Raw genomic sequence first — 12,745 nt, forward strand, 5'->3', positions numbered from 1 at the left:
CCATCGGGGGAACTTGTACTGCAGAGGTTATGGAAGATTGTGGAAAAGCTTGGCTTATATACACATATATATATATATATATATATATACAGACAAAAAAAACACACATTGACCTACTGTATAATTGCAATTTGGAGTGCAGGCAAAAAGGCGCTAAAAGCAACAGATTACAGTTAAGATAGTTAGCTAAACATAATGGATGAATACTTAATGGGTAAAAGCATTAGATTAAACAGTTAGAATAGTTAGCTAAAAGTGACGGATAAAAGGTTCAAATAAAAAGCTACAAGCGATAAATAAAGAGCTAAAATTGTGAGCTAAAAGTGAAAGGTCAAAAAAAGCTAAAACTATTCGATAAACAGCTAAAATATTTATCTAAAAGTGACGGATAAAAGGTTCAAATAAAAAGCTACGAGCGTTAGATAACCAGCTAAAAGAGACAAGTAAACAGTCAAAAGAAAAAGCCAAAAGCATTACATAAACAGCTAACAGCTGTTTGTTCAAAAATTACGGATCACGTTGTCAAAGTAAAAACAACCATTAGATAAACAGCAGCGAGAGCAGTTAACTAAAATCGATTGGATAAATGATTGAAATTTCCAGCTTCTGCGAACCCCTCGCCTTGAATTGAATGCTAAAGTTATTATTATAAAGTTGAAAAAACAAAACAAACAAAATATCAAGTCAAAACGAAGACATGTGAAAGGTGACGGGTGTGTCGACAAAGACGTATTTAGTTACAGTTAAAAATGCAGAGAAGGACAGATCCAGAGCAGCTGGAGGACGGTTTGATAGCCAGTAAATCACAACCTGATTCACACACGCCGTCTCCCGTCTGGTGGGATTTAAACAGTTTGCTCTTTGATTTAACGCCACGAATCACATATGTTACAATCAAAACATCAGGACATGAGAGAAAAAAAAAAATATATATATATATACATAAAATTTGCACTCGGGGAAACATTTTTGGCAGCGATTCCTCCGTCGTTGATTCAACCGTCAGTTTCTGACACTATTTGTACAGTAATGACCGCAATAAGAGGACAAGAGCTCCTTTCTGCAGATGATGTTTATAATGTATGCATTTCACGCTGTCATTTTTAGCTCGTGTTTATAATATCTTGAAGATGTGTTTAATTCCACTGCACATCTCGCAACATCGTTTAATTCTACGGAGCATATTTTTTCACACTCTTTACTGCCGTGTTTTGAAGTGGTTTTATTTTCCCAGCTCGTGGTGACTTTTGAACTATCTTGTGGGAATACAAACAAAAGTGTAGTGTCTGTTCTTGAACATCCACTCTCACACTCGCACACGCACACGCACACACACACACACACGCACACACACACACACACACACACACACACACACCTTACCTGCCAGGCAGAGTCCAAAGAAGGTGAGAAGAACCAGGATGTAGAGGGAAACGATGGCGTACTTGATGGCTGAGAGGGAGTTCAGGTGGCTGCAACACTGATCCTGCTTCCTGCGACGCTTTGAACAAACTGGCCCCAAAAAAAAAAAATAAAAATAAATGAACAAGCCGTTAGCATGTAGCTAATTAGTTACCATAGCAACCAGCAGTGTTTCCGGAACAGAATTTATTCCTCCAGAAGGATGTAAAGTTGAGCATCATCTAGAGACAAAAACAAGGTGACCAAGGCTAAAAAAGATATGCCGATTTACAACAGGTGATACACTGACTATACAAAACCCCGTTTCAAAACAGTCCAAACTATCCCCATGAGCGTTTTGTCTTTTTGACCTCGTGGTTCAGACAAACACAGTAAAGAAAGCAACTTTTCTTCTTTTCTTTTTCAGGGTTGTGCATTTTATTGGTGCCGTGATGGTGTTTTTTTTTTTTTTTTTACATTTATTTTCAAGGGGAAACTGCAAATATTTTCATAGCATGGAAACTGTAAATATTTGACAGCGTGAATAACTTGATGATTAAGTGAGCAAAATTAAACATTTCTGGTTAGATATATCTTACTGCAGAGAGTCAGCGAGGAACTGTCGCTGTAATTCACGTCGGCACTTAACTCTGCTCTCGAACAGATGTTTGAGAATTAGTCTTGATAAAACTGACACAGCACAGTTTATGTACGATGGAAGTGGGTTTTTTTCCCCTGTGTGTGTGTGTGTGTGTGTGTGTGTGTGTGTGTGTGTGTGTGTGTGTGTGTGTGTGTGTGTGTGTGTGTGTGTGTGTGTGTGTGTGTGTGTGTGTGTGTGTGTGTGGGACAGCTTGGCAGGAAGCAGCGATCAGGCCGTTGATGTTGCTGACAGGAACATTCCCTTTAAGATCAAGAGGACGAAGAGGTCCTTTTGGAAAGGTTACGCCGGAGTCACATCCTTCATCAGCCACTGGAGCAGGACACGTCACAAGACATCCCCAGAGACTTTTGCAGGTACTTATCGTCCACATTTTTACTTACTAAAAGTTTTGCCTGCAGCCAAAAGCCCAGTTCAGACCAAAGATTTGTGATGAAACTGTTCTTCTACTGTGTGTTTTGGTTTGTGTTGTTGTGTGATTTTGGTGGCGTTTTAACATTTTAGTTTGAAGAAAAAAAAAACCAAAACCGAGCGGCGGACCAGCAACTCCCATCTTCTGTGCCGTAAAATCACCGTTTTTATCAATGGACTCTGGTGGGTTTGAAGAGGCCGATATAACGACTTAGGTTCCCCTCGTCAGAAAGGGCTCTCTGTCGGCGAGGTAAACGGGTAAAAATATTCTCAGCAGTTTTACTCATTTAAAATGTATATTTATTTATTTAAAATCTGTTTAATGAACCAGAAGGACGAAGACGACGTTCAGAGGGGAAACGGGAGAAACACGGCGGCCATCTCGGCTCTCACCGCTTGAACCCGGAGCCACCAGGACAGGACGCCTCCTCGCCGTAAAGGCCGGTCCCGCTTTCAAAGCCTTTGCTGCTCGTGTTCGTCAGCTCTTCATCAGACGTCGACGTCTTGCCTCCTTTTCCCGTTTTCTGATTGGCCGCATCGTCGGGCGTCTCGTCGTCGGGCATCGCTCTCTTCGGTCTCAAAGCACCTTTTTTTGTCCTTTTCATTGCTCCACATCGTTACCCCTCTTTTTTTGTCAGCGGGCGTTACCATGGATACGTAGTAATAGTTGAGAGTTTGTCTGCTTGTGAGGTGGCTGTCCTTCTAGGCCTAAAATCAATCTTAAATTTTTGTTATTTTTTTTTTTTGTAAAACTGCTCATGCAGACACACGTATTCGTGAAAAAAAAAAAAAAAAGGGGGGGCCCAGGTTGCCTGATGGAAATCACAGTGGGGCCATCTGACATGATCATCACGCTAAATGCTGCACCCGCTGGGATATCACGAGGTCATGAGATCCTATCTTCCCGCGAATCGTCGCGATGTTGGCTCGGGTCTGACTTTTAAACACAAACAGTGATTCTGCGGCGCGGCCTCCCGACAGCATGGTTTCATTTGGACCGTTACAATCCATCAGTGGACGCTGGTGGATTGCTGCTGATGCGTACGTACACACACACACACACACACACACGCACGCACACGCACACACACACACACACACACACACACACTTCCCCTTTATGATGAAGAACACACACTCCGCCAGCGAAAGACAAACACAGCTGGCTCAGATGTGTGTGTGAGTGTGTGTGTGTGTGTGTGTGTGTGTGTGTGTGTGTGTGTGTGTGTGTGTGTGTGTGTGTGTGTGTGTGTGTGTGTGTGTGTGTGTGTGTGACATGGTTGGAATGTATAGAAACAGCTGTCTCTCTACGCCGCTCTGCCTTCCTCAGTTGAGTCATGCCGGACTTCAAAACACACTTTAAAGGAAAAGAGACAAAAACAACTTGTACACCAGATAAACAGACAGAAAATAAATAAATTGTAATTACAACAAGCAGCTTAAGGGGGGGGGAACTCATCACCTAGTTTGTGTGGTCTTATAAAAAGCTTCTTTCGCCGGCTTGATTAGTGCAGTTAGTTAATTAGATTAGTTAATTAGCTTAGCATAAACACCGGAAGTTAACCCCGCTTGCTTACAACTCCTTCTAGTGCAAATAAACACTTTACAGGTGCTAGTGAGCATGTGGCTGGAAAGTCAAGGTCTTTATGCTAAGCTATAGGCTAATTGCCTCCTAATACCCTCCAGGGTAGGGTATTGAGTTCGGACCATAAACGAGGTTGTTTTTCCACCCAAGACGGTCTCCTTTGACTTCTTCCCTCCAAACCAACGATTTCCATCAGAATATGGTGATTATTGTCTCAACTGACTGAGAAATAAAAAGTTGTTTGAGCTATTAAATGTCTAAAAATAAAAATGAAATAAAAAGCATTATAGTTTCTAGAACTTGCTTTTAAATGTCTTTTTTTTTTTTTTTTTTTTGGTCCAAAACAGTCCAAAATCCAAAGATATTCTATTTACAACATTAGAAAAGAGAAAAACTGAAAATTCTCATATTTGAGCAACAGATAATTGATGAATACAAAGATATAAACAATCTCCACTTCTGCCTGTCAAATTTCCGATTATCATTTCGCCACAACGTAAAACGCCTCTTGCATGTTTGTGGAAAGTTCAGCGACGTCACGTTTTAATAGACGGCTTTCAAATGTTTTGTTTGTTCTGTATTGACGATGATTTTGGGGGAAATTTTACTGAGAAAAAAAAAAAAGAAAAAAATGCAAATTGCTATTTTCGAAGACGTTCGCATTAGTGGCGCCGCACATTGTTTCCATCTGACAGAGAGGAGCCCAACATCCACTCATCAAGTAAGCGTAAACAAATGGAAATGACTTTATTGCGCTGTTGCATGTTCCATTTGAGTCATGACGGTGTTGTCAACACACGGCTCGGTTTGGACGAGGAGACGGTGAATTTTAACAAGGTGATTAGACCGGGATTAGCGAACCTGGCCGCCCCGCTTTATTAGTAAACTTGCAGATATAACGGCGAAACATGGGCCCACTTTGACACATGCACGGAGTCGGTTTGTTTCCAGCGTGAGTCAGTCCGCTGGCAGAGTCCGTGTGTGCGTGGATGTTTTCGGTCAAGTTTACAAGGATAGGTCACTGATCCTTTAAACTTCCCAGATCAAACACTGCACATCGTGCCCGGCAGGCGTGTCTGTAATTGGCAGGTGGCGGTGACATCACAACTCGTTTCCCAAAAACGCATGTTTTAGGGGATGTTTTCTCCGCCCGTACGGTTAAGCACAAATTGATTGTAATGTGCTGTCATAATTACTATTCATACGTGAAACCGTGGCGGGGAGGCCTGATAACACTTCATCGGGCTACGCGGCCAGTAAACACAGATTTTTTATATTTTTTTTTCTTCCCCTCTATGATAAAAGACGGTGATTTTTTGTTTTTTTTTCCCCGTTATAACGCACAGTATGTTTAACCTTCAATGCACGTCGTCCCGGCGGTTGAAACCCCGCCAGCTTCTTGTGCTTCGGGAACCTCCCCGTAGAAATGTCCCTCTCTGATTGAACGAGGTGTGAAAATGTTCCAGGATTAGTAAAAGCCGGACGGAGAGACGGCGTTTGTCTTCTGACGTGTGAGGCCCGTTGTCCGCTTTCCATTAAAATGTCAACAAATTCTCCGGTTTAACGTCCGCTCGAAGTCTTTCCCACCGAGCGGACCGAGACCCCCCCCCCCCCCCTCCGATACCCCCCGGGGGTGGAAACCCGAGAGCGCCGGCGGGATCGACTGCGGATTCGTTCAGCTGCACCTGTACTCACATACAGATGTTGCTCCTGGACATTTCTGGCTTTTTTTTTTTTTTTTAAATAAAAGATGGCCGCCGCGAGAGGCGAGCGGACGCCAAACGGTGACGCCATGGCCTCTTCTCGAGCCCACGAACTCAGACCGAGTCTGCGTCGGTTATCAGTGCGTGGGTGTTTTCTGTGTAGAAATGTGTTTTTTGTTGGTTTTTTTTTGTTTTTGTAGGAAGTCAATATTCTGAAAATCAATTACAGCATGTTCCTGGTTTTATTTTCCTTCTTCTTCTTCTTCTTTCTCGTGCGTCTGCTGTCCTCGTCATTGGAGAACATCTTTCACCATAAACTTCTGAGATCATGCTTCTTATTGCAGCCGTTGTGGTTTCATGGGGAATATCAGTAAAACCAGGTTTGATTCTTTTTGGAAAAAGTCTGTAATCCGGGTTAATAGAGGAAAATAAATACAAAAATAAATAAAAATAAAACTCTCGTCCTTACCTTCGTCACACAGGTTGAGTTTGGACAAGTTGTGTCCATCGTAGGCTTCTTCGTACATGGAGGAGTTCTCTCTCTCATCGTTGGTGCTCAGGTACATGGCCTTGTTCTCCATCTCCTCCTGACTGGTGAGAGAAATGAGCCATTAGAAGACATCTCTGATCAAACGAAAAGGAATATTCTGAAGCGTCCTCTGATGATGATGATGATGACGACGACGACGACGAGTGTGTTTCCATTCATTACACCTCCGTGTTACGCAGGTATTTTGAAAAAGAAAAAAAAAAAAAAAGCCAGAGCAAACGGTCAATTCTCCGCCCGGTAACTAGAAGTTATTCCAGAAAGTACGTTTTAGTTGCTGGATGTCTCGTTTGCGTCGCCAGCACCAACACACACTCAACGGAAAACTATCCACAGCCTCACACACGGTACCCTCACTAACCGGCATGCGCGGGTTGAATGTGATGGAGATCCCTGATGCAGTTAGCAAAATGGCGGCAAATTTCTGTGTTTTGACTTTCGGTCAGACTTGAAAGCAAATGTCCCAATTTTTAAAAGGAAGCTGCTGGGAGCTTGAGCTTTTCATCCTGATATGTGATGCTCACGAAACAAAACAAAACAAAAAAATCGTAGCCACAATAATCAACATTCACGGGAAGCAACTGTATGAAATAAGCCAGAATTGTCCTTTAAGTAAACTTGCAGTTTGCTTGAGTAACATCGAGAGTGGATTGTAGAGTAGTCGGTCCTCACAAGTGAGTTTAATCATGTGTTTCATTGCCATTACTGCCCTCCGGTGCTGTTAACGAACGAGGCGGAGCTGTGATCGTCGGTTGTGCCAGACACACACACACACACACACACACACACACACACACACACACACACACACACACACACACACACACACACACACACACACACACACACTCACACTCACACACACTCACACGTCCAAGCTAAACAAATAGAAGGAGTTGGACAGCAGTGGTGTTTCTGACCCTTTCCATCCATCCTGCTGCCTTTTAAGAGGATATTTTAGAAAAGCTGTGAATGAGCGTTGGTAAAAACACTGCAGAGGTCAGTGGCAGAGCAAGAGAGGAAGTGATTTACCGCTCGTACCAACTCGCCACGAGGACCGTGGGAAGGCGGCGGCGGCGGCGGCTTTTCACAGTGTTGCATCGGAAGCTGAACTTCGCCGCCAATTTTCCAAAACAGGGTGGAGCGTTTTGAATGTCAGCCCGAATGGAAGCGGGAACCGAACAAAAACCTACTTTGAGATTACCTGAAATCCCCCCCCCCCCCAAAAAAACACCTCCAATTTTCTGTCACATCCAGGCTGCAGCGGCAGAAGAATAATTCAAGTTGTTCAGACCCTCTCGACAGAAACGACCTTCAAGCCTTCCCAAAGTGTTTCCACTGACAATTTGACCTTCGCGGGTGGAAAACAGGTACAAAACCTGGATGTTTGAAAAAAAAAACCATCTTCACTGGGTGCTTCCTGCTCGAATGAACGGTGGTTCTACTCTGACCTCGTTCAAATGTATTTAACCTCTGTCTGAATAAATGCAGGCTTTTAAAAGCAATCAGAGTATAGTTGTAATTTTGACTTGAATGTTGACAAGTGCAACTGGCGATTATATCCAGTTTAATGTCACATAATCGCTACCAAAAATGTCGTCATTTCTGGAGGTCCAAAATTTGAGCAAGAATCTCAACAGGAATGTCCCACGGTCCTTTTCAGGTACCAACATCCTTGAGCTTCATGAACAAGTACGACCTTGAGACAACGCACAACGAGAGGAGCGAGACGGATCAGTTGGTCAGTATTAGGAAATAGCAACGATGTCGGCCGATGAACATGTAGAAATTGCAGCACTTACGGAAATGTTCAAGTAGTTACGGGGCAATTTGTAAACAATGACAGTTCATTTTTTGATACCATTTAAAATGTCCTGCTCAGTTTGCATCTTGTTAACAAAAAAAAAGAAAAAAGAAGACATTGGTTTTGGCCTCAAAACTTCAGGGTCTGCCTGAATATAATTTACAACAGTTTGTTTACATTTAACTCGCCGTGATGAATGCGAAACATCATCGAAGACAACGGTTGCATTCTTGCCGACGCACCACAGCGGCCACAAATTCCCGACCGGCCACTTTTGGAAGTCTGATCGTCAATTCCTCATCACAATGAACATCGACTATTTAACCACACGTGAATTATGGCGAGGAATAAACACTGCTTTGACAGATTTGTGGTGGACTTCCAGCACATCCTCCTTTCTAAACAAAAAAAAAAAACCCCAAAAAACAACCACAACCTGCGGCGCGTAAATCCGACGAAAAACCCTCGGTGGGAGAGGAGCGTGTCTCAGAAGCCCAACTTGTCATCAGACGCGGTTATTCCACCTTAAACACGAGGCGGACGGCGTCGTCCAGCAAGTGCAGCGGCTGCTGCTGGTACAGCTGACTTTATGACTGACTATTCACATTTTACTGGCTTTAAACAAGATCGCGAAAGCGCCAACGAGTTGGAGTTTTTCCTCTCGACTCGGGCGCGTTCGCTCTTCTGTTTCGTTTTCCCACGCTGCGTATGATGTAAACCAAACATGAGCAAAAAGGGAACCCAGAACAAACAGATGAGACTCGGGACAGACGGGATGAAATTAAATCCTCCGCAGTCGAGAGTCGTGGGTGTTGAGCTCCCAGAAGCCCCGGCGGCGGGGCAGCGGGTGTTTGACGAAGTCGTTAAAAAGCGCTCGGTCAGGACTTTCTCATTAAGGGGGGGGGGGTTGAAGGGGTCAGGTTGACATTTAGACTGAAGCGGGGCGGGAAACATTAGGGGCTGCTAGGAGATCGCGCTAAACACTCCTGCGTGCGCGTGCGCGTGTGCGAGTTATCTTGTAATTACTCCGAGTTCGGTGGGATATAACGCTCTTTTATCATTCGGTCGGGTGCCTCGGTGCCAACAGGGGGGACGGTGGGAAAGCAAAGCTGTCAGTCTCTTGCTCTCAGCATCTCCGGCAACTGCAGACTCTGTTTGCGCGAGGGACAAAATAATGGAAACACCATTAACAGAAATTCAAGCAAAAAAAAAAAGGATTTCTGAAGGAAAAACGCGCACGCAAACAGCAGAGAGAGAGAGAGAAAGAAAAAGTTCGACGTTTCCAACTCGACAGCCTTAAAAACTCCATAATCTGGTGCAGAAGTCATTGGTTTATATATATATATATATATATATATATATATATAAACTTCTACGAGTCTTCAGTTTTTCCCCTCCGTCCAAGTTTGCACCTGATTAAACATTACGGGTGCCTTTGATGCACAATAGCAGCTGTTCATTACAGCGTTTTGACTCCCTCAAGTCCTCCTCCAACCGCCGACGTGAGCGGAGCCTGACGGGAGGTGGTGGGTCTCTGTGGCTGGAGGCGCTCCTTCTCTGAGCTCCTTCCAAACAGTTCAAGATGCGCCGGGGACGACGAGCCAAGAAACAGAAAAGCTGCACTGAAGGCAAAGAGCGGCCTCGTGCCTCGTGCCTCGCTGCTGTTCCGTGCGCGGATGCCGCTGCAAAGAAGCGGCGAAGCGGCGAAGCCTGAAACGCCGACGCTTCTTGCGCGCCTTCGCGCCGCACGATCGGCGCGGTTTCTCCGTCGGCGTCGTCGGGTCGGCACCGAACGCGGCCCTCGGAGTCTCCGTCTTCCCCGCCCCCCCCCTCCGAGTTACGGTGTTGAATAATGTCCAGAAAAGTTTTTTTTGTTTTTTTTAAAGAACATTATGACGTGACGTTGACCTTTGACCTTTCGGATATAAACCGTCACCACTTTTATCCCGTTAAGACGTTTGGGTGAAAGTCGGTCGTGACCAGCGAATGAATTCTTGAGTTATGACCACGAACGTGTTTTTTCTTTGTTTTTTTTTGTTTTTTTCTTCCACATCTTTATCTTATCTCAGCTGATGATTTTTCATGATCTAGATTTTTTTTTTTTTTTTTTTTTTTTTTTACAGTGAAAAGATTTTGCTGGTCAAACTTTTTTTATTTTTTTTTTTTTTTATTTTGCAGAGACTTTGCAACAAAGCTCCAAAAAGCTTTTTTTTGTTGTTGTTGTTGTTTTTTTTTTTTTTTGGGAGTCTGGTGAAGAAAATGCAGTTTGGTGAACTGAGACAGAGAGAGACTGGAAATCCCCACTCAAACAGCAGACAGCCTCCCGGACCTGACCATTATCTGGTCTTTGCCCCCAACGGTGCAACCGAATCGTGCCGCGAGGCCGGAGGGAGGCCGCGTGTGTGGTCTCTCTCTCTCTCTCTCTCTCTCTCTCTCTCCTCCGTTTTAAAAGCGGATTTGCGCGAGTGACTGAACAGGACGGTCAATTAGTGTTTGTGCTGATGGTGTGACGAATAAGAGACTCCGCTCAAAAGTCAACGTCTGACACGTTTCTCCTTTTCAATGCAAAACAACAAACCAGGAAAAAAAACAAAAAAAAAACGGATCGTTTCAAAAATAAAAGCACACGAGCTCGTTTTCGGACTTTAAACAGCAGAAGTAGGTGTGTGTGTGTGTGTGTGTGTGTGTGTGTGTGTGTGGGGTTATAACTGGAGCACTTGAACGCATGCACCATCTATATACATACAGTAGTCAAACATCCCACGTCACTGCTCAGTCGTCCATGTGCAACATTAACCCCATTTCCTTTGTCTGGGTTAATTAAAAAGGCAGAGATACTTCACCCATGACCGCCGAAACACAAAGCCACAATGTTCTGCGGATGAGTTCCATTAAATGTGCATTTCCTGTCCTTTTGTGTTGCACCCCCACACCTCCCCTCCCAAAACACTAAAAAAACATTCAACCTAATTGCAATAAGAAAATTGAATAGATGTCAATCAGTTTGCAACACTAAAAAAAAAAAAAAAAAAAAAAGGTCAAACGTTTGTGAACTTGCAGAGCTGCAAGGGTTTGTCAACATGCAGGACAAAATGTCAGTAACCTCTAAACACTCAACACACACACACAAAAAAAGAGGGGATTTGATCACTAAAATGAAGCTTCAGCCAAATCTGCACACGTCTAAAACTCTTATCGTCTAAACTTCGGAGATCTGGATGGGACTTTAAATCGGAAGTGACAGGTGACGGCACAGGTGCAGCTTTGTTGCAAGTGTGAATATTTTTTTTTTGAAAGTTTCGTGCACGACATAAAACTCCAATCTGCGATTACAAAAAAAAAAAAATAAAAAAAAAATTACCAAAAAAAAAAAAAGAAGCAGCCAAACATCTCATCGTCTCACCTTTGTCAGCTGTCAACCGGAAATACAAAAAAAAAAAAAAAGAAATAATAAAAAAAAAAAAAAATCACAGCTCCGCGTTTCTCATAATTTCCCTCCAAAAAGTGGCGTCCGGACGCTGGAAGCTCCGCTGCGTCCCGTCAGTTGTCAAAGCGTCCGTGGAAGTGCACTGAGGTGATGCGGCGGAGCTCGTGCACCATGCGCAGCCGCTGTCAGTGTCGCACAGAGAGAGAGAGAGAGAGAGAGAGAGAGAGAGAGAGAGAGAGACGCAGTCAGCAGCTCTGACAAAACTCAAGACATTTGGAGTAATATACCCACAAACATTGTCACGTGACCGCCAGCTGAACGCGAGCTCAGCCTTTCGCCGAGCAGCTGATGCGCGAGGGCTGCGAGGTGAGGAAGAGAGGGGGTTGGTGGGGGTGGAGGGGAGGGGTGGGGGGTGGGGCGGCCTTCACCTGCTGCACGTGAGCGCCCTCTGATGGAGGTAGAAACGGAGTCGTCGTCTTTGATCGTCTGTGATAAACTGCAACACGCCGACAATAAAGGCATTTGGTTTCAGGTTGGAGTTGCTTTAAACTAAGAAAATGGAGGGTGGAGATTATACATATTCAAACTAATTTTTTTTTTTACACCTGAGCAGATGACGACAGCCGGTGATGCCTTCAGGTATCCCTCGTAAACGAATCAATTCAGTCAAAACGTTGTAAACTTTTCAGCACTGTTGCTGCTAAATTAGTCCGATCTCGTAAAACAATCAACCACAGACTATAATAAAAAGTAATTTGGCTGCGAACATGTTTCTCATTTATAAATTAAGGTACTTTCTGGGACAATTACTTAGTGGTACTTTGGAGTACACACCAATAACACAAAAATCGAGTTATAATACTTTCAATATTTCATATCCTGCCAGAATCCAGGCCTGTAAACATCTACGGACATACAAATGTGCATTCATGAACAATTTTACTTTATTTTTCCATACAATGTCAGTGATTCACGTACACATTACACGTGTTTTTTTCTTCTTCTAAAAAGTATGCCCGATATACGTTATCATGATATTTAACAATAGTACCATGCAAATTATCAACTGTGTTTTTTTTAGTTTTGTTTTTTTTAACGTATGTAATATAAAGACGACATTATCAATGTATTTTTTTTTTTTTTTTTTTTTAACAGCACGTCCCAAATATACCAAAGATTTCTAGCCGTCTTTGAAGGCATCACGAAGGA

The 12,745-nt window shown here is 43.5% G+C and overlaps 1 protein-coding gene across 1 annotated transcript in view; it reads right to left on the reverse strand.

The window, feature by feature from the left end:
- scara5 (scavenger receptor class A, member 5 (putative)) overlaps positions 1-6,339 on the reverse strand; it is a 64,840-nt gene extending 58,501 nt beyond the window's left edge. Inside the window, exons 1-2 of the mRNA XM_069723487.1 lie at positions 6,228-6,339; positions 1,384-1,512 (exon numbers count right to left, since the gene is read on the reverse strand). Of these exons, the coding sequence (XP_069579588.1) occupies positions 1,384-1,512; positions 6,228-6,339 (241 nt within the window). The remainder of the gene's footprint in view (positions 1-1,383; positions 1,513-6,227) is intronic.
- Positions 6,340-12,745: the final 6,406 nt, after the last annotated feature.

This window comes from Brachyistius frenatus, unplaced genomic scaffold (assembly GCF_029030835.1).
Source record: "Brachyistius frenatus isolate BFR_SWC_R1_liver_20210118 unplaced genomic scaffold, ASM2903083v1 Contig_331, whole genome shotgun sequence".
Classification (NCBI taxonomy): domain Eukaryota; kingdom Metazoa; phylum Chordata; class Actinopteri; family Embiotocidae; genus Brachyistius; species Brachyistius frenatus.